A 4299-nucleotide genomic window follows, 5' to 3' on the forward strand; every position below is an offset into this window, starting at 1 on the left:
TCTTAGCACAACTTTAAACAGCTCTTTATTACCCAATACCTACTTAATGATCTTTACTCATTTCCTGACACTCTCTAAAAGCAATCTATGCTTCAGCTATATGGGTCTACTTCCAAATCCCCAACATGCTGAGCGCGCTCTAACAATTCCATGCCTTTGCCATGCTATCCTTCTGCTTGGAATTCCTAGCCAGTCTTGTTGCCCTGAAAAACTCTTACTTATAGTTCAAACCTCAGTTTTAGGGTTATTTTCCTTCTGTAAATTCTTCAGGCAGACTTAAACACTTTTTTTTAATTTTAAAATTTTTTCATTAAAAAGTTAAAAAAAATTATATAAGTAATACATTATCCTTGTACAAATGCTACTACAAAAAAGCAAAAGTTCCTCCATCCCACCTGATGTCTTCTGAGACTCTCATATGTACAACAAATCTACCCTCTCTGTGGGTCTTTAAGAAATATACATGCAGGACAATACCGTTCTGTACCGTGCTTTTTTCCCATTGAATAGTACATCATGAACCCCTTCTGGTTCAGGCCATACAGCTCTGAGTCGTTGGATGGCTGGATGTCACTCACATTCAGTGTCCTGGGCATACTGTAACTTACTTTATCAACCCCTTTGATGATGGCACATTGGTTGACTTCTTGCTTTGCTATTTTAGGCAATGCTGACATGAATGTCCTTTCATATATAATATAACTATCTTTTATATGTAAATGCAAATTATACATAATGTACATATTTCCTTGCACTTCCACAAGTATGTCTGTAGGCTTGATTCATTGGTGAAAGATAATGCCCATCCCTCTCACCTTTCTCTATTTGACAGATTTCTGACAGTTTTACTTGTTAACCAAAAAATGACTTCAGTTTCAAAATATGGTGAAACATACACACACACACACACACACACAAGTATATCCATATGTATATTCAATGTAGTACATATTATTCAATATAACGTGGAGCAGACACTGTGTGAGGACTTGGTGAACCTCAGGACTGAAAGGATTTCTTGGCCCGCTCGCCTGGAAAGTGCGGTGGTCCCCTGCAGACCTCTCACCTTCATTGTTTCCAAAATGTCTTCTGGATTGTTCTCCTTAATGGTGACTAAATAGAACAGCCCTCTTGGCGAAAGGAGATCTGGAACCAGTGGAAAGAATCTGTCCATGTCTTCGCGACCATTTCTACCACCAGCCCAAGCTGCTTCTGTTCCATGACTTCCTACCTCTTCAGGCGGAGTCACTACATATGGGGGATTAAACACCAGAAGATCAAGCTTCTCCTTCAGTCTTGGTAGCAAGCCTTTGACCAAATCGGTAATTACGGGATGCACGTGGACTCTGTTACAGCGTGCTGTCTCCAGGGTGCAAGCTGCTGCTTTGGGGTTGATGTCAGTGCACATGTACAGGCCCTGGGGGCCTATCATGGAGGCGAAGAGTGTGGATACCACTCCAGACCCCGATCCTACTTCCGGGCATAGCTCCACTCGCATGAGCTCAGCCGCCGCTGCCTCCAGAGCGTCCAGGAGCAGGAAGGTGTCCCCTGCAGACGCGTGCACTTGAGTTCCTTGATAGCATGGGTACACTCCTGCACTATAGAAATTTTAATTATTTGTTATATTAATGTTTCCAAACTAGGTTGTAAGCCCTTTAGGGTAGGGGCTATGATTAATCTCATGTTTCATCCCCTGCATTTGACACACTGACTGGCATTGATTATTTACTAGGTAATTGAATGAATGCAAAAACAAATTAGTTAGGTAGTGAGAAGAATAGTATCTAGGCTAGGGTTTAAGCTTCAGCTATAGATTGGCACTTAAGTACCTTTAAAAAATTGTAAAAGAATATATAATACATTAAAGGAAACTTAAGAACAGGATAGTAAATATATTATTTCACCATCCTAATGCCTGTTTTAGTGCATTTACTTTCAGTCTTTGCTCAAATATGTGAGGTATAGATATATATTTATATATATGTCAGATATATAACATGTGTGTTTATATTTATATGTTTATATTTTACATAGCTGTAATTAAAATGTACATGCATTTTTACATGCTTTTAAGTTTAGCTAACTATAAACATTTATAACACTGTTGCATTGTCCTCCAAAGTATTATTTTTCAGCATTGTATATCTCATTTTCTTACATAGGTTGATAGCCTAAAAAATCTTAGGCTGCCCTAGCCAGTGTGGGTCAGTTGGTTGAGTGTTGTCCTGTGCACCAAAAAGTCTTGGGTTTGATTCCTGGTCAGGGCCTATACCCAGGTTGTGGGTTCGATCCCCAGTGGGGGTGTGTACAGAAGGCAACCGATCAAGGTTTCTCTCTCTCTCTCTCTCTCTCTCTCCCCTTCCCCTTCCTCTAAGATCTATAAAAACATTTTAAAAAATAAAAATCAGGTTTTACTGGGTTTTCTATTATAAATAGGAAGAGAATAAGGTTTTGTGAAACATGAAATTGATACAGTTTTGAGGGATGTTTAAAAAAAAGAATACAAATTATCATACTTTTGCAAATAGGACAATGCGACCACTTTATTAGGGTCCCTCCATGGAATCTGGAAGGGGCCTGGGAAAGTGAGAGGTCCTCCAGATTGTTTTATTGTCTTCACTGTTGACTATCTTCAATGATAAATAAGTCTACAATAAACATTTTGAGCATGTAATTTTTGTCTTCTATTATTTCCCAAGAATCCAAGTTACTATGACACAATTCATCTTAAGGGGGTTGAGAAAGAAAGGAAATGGTTACATAGTGAACAGTTAACTTACACATTATTTAATTTAATCGCTCTTATAAGCCTGAAGAAGGCATTATCCCCACTTTACAGAGGAGAAAACTGAGGTGCAGTGCATGTATATATCATGCCCAAAGTCACACAGCTAGCAACTCACAGGGTTGCATCCTCACTCATGCCTCCTTCCAAAGCTCATGCCGTCATCACTGACATCATGGAGTCTCCACAGTCTCAGTTGCTTTACAGTAATACACTCCCTAGGCCAGTGATGGCGAACCTATGACACGCGTGTCAGAGGTGACACGTGAACTCATTTTTTTGGTTGATTTTTCTGTTAAATGGCATTTAAATATATAAAATAAATATCAAAAATATACATCTTTGTTTTACTATGGTTGCAAATATCAAAAAGTTTCTATCTGTGACACGGCACCAGAGTTAAGTTAGGGTTTTTCAAAATGCTGACACGCCAAGCTCAAAAGGTTCGCCATCACTGCCCTAGGCTATTGCTGGAGGTCAGAATACAAAACTTGCAGCGTATTGACATAGTTTTTGGAAGAAGAGCACAATGGTGGCTAGGCTTTCATAGGTAAAATCAGGATAAAGTGATGTGTGTGGGTGCTTCTGTCTCTCAGTCTTACAGATGTGGATTGCAGCAGACATTTCTTGGAAGGAGGAGAGTGAAGTCAGAATACCTGTTTTGGGTCCTGCTATTCGGGATTTGAGTGGCCTTGGCGAAGTCATTGAACTCCTCAGGTTCTCCTTTCCTTCATTTTTGCAATAAGGATCGTAAGTAACAAAACCTGCCTCACTCCAGGGTGGTTGTAAGCGTCAGATACGATCATGTGTGTGTAAGCACTTGGTGAAATCCAATGTCCCTGAGTTACTAGTAACATTGCAGGAGTAGCTCCCCTTCCTCGCCCATGGGCCCCAGGGGAGGGCGTGTGACAGCTGGGCAGAGGGACCTGCTGGCTCCATGACAGCTGATTTAACTCCTGGCGCGCCCTCCTGGACTGAGCAGCCCCGCAATGCCAGGGGGTGTCTGGGTCGCTGCTCTTGAATGCCCCGTGCAGCGGCCGCAGCAGAGGCTGCGCCAATAAGTCTGAGATTCTGGGGGATCCTCTCCTCCTCAAGCTGCGAACTGATCATCAAAACATTGTGTTATAATAATATAAACACGACTAGTAAAACCCCAAATACACTCCCGGTCCAACTGTGTCCCTTTTGCTCTGTCTTAGGTGCTGACGCATTTATCCAGGCATTTTAGCTGCCAGCTTAGTAGAAATCTTTAGTCCTGGTCTGACTTAATTCTGGGGGAAGTCTGCAGTTCTGGGAAACCAGGGGAAAAATAAAAATCTCAGGTTCAGTTGTCGTTTCAACATCCTTCACCAGATCCACGTTTAAAGCTGGTGTAAGTAGCACTGGCTTCTATTTTTTCATTAAAAAAAAAATGCTTAAACCAATTTCCAAGCCTGGAAGATTGAGCTCATCAGCCCCGTGTCGGGATCCGCGTGGCTCCCGGAGCGAGGACCTGCAGCTCAGCCGCTCCCGGC

General features: G+C 41.6%; 1 protein-coding gene across 1 annotated transcript; it reads right to left on the minus strand.

Annotated features, from left to right (window-relative positions):
- Nucleotides 1-901: 901 nt before the first annotated feature.
- LOC102772189 (hemK methyltransferase family member 2) lies at nucleotides 902-2661 on the minus strand. The gene is made up of 2 exons (XM_015561664.1): nucleotides 2621-2661; nucleotides 902-1598 (listed from the first exon to the last, which is right to left on the minus strand). Exons 1-2 carry the CDS (start codon nucleotides 2659-2661, stop codon nucleotides 956-958), a joined length of 684 nt encoding a protein of 227 aa, XP_015417150.1. The 3' UTR covers nucleotides 902-955.
- Nucleotides 2662-4299: the final 1638 nt, after the last annotated feature.

Source organism: Myotis davidii, unplaced genomic scaffold (assembly GCF_000327345.1).
Source record: "Myotis davidii unplaced genomic scaffold, ASM32734v1 scaffold1017, whole genome shotgun sequence".
Classification (NCBI taxonomy): Eukaryota; Metazoa; Chordata; class Mammalia; order Chiroptera; family Vespertilionidae; genus Myotis; species Myotis davidii.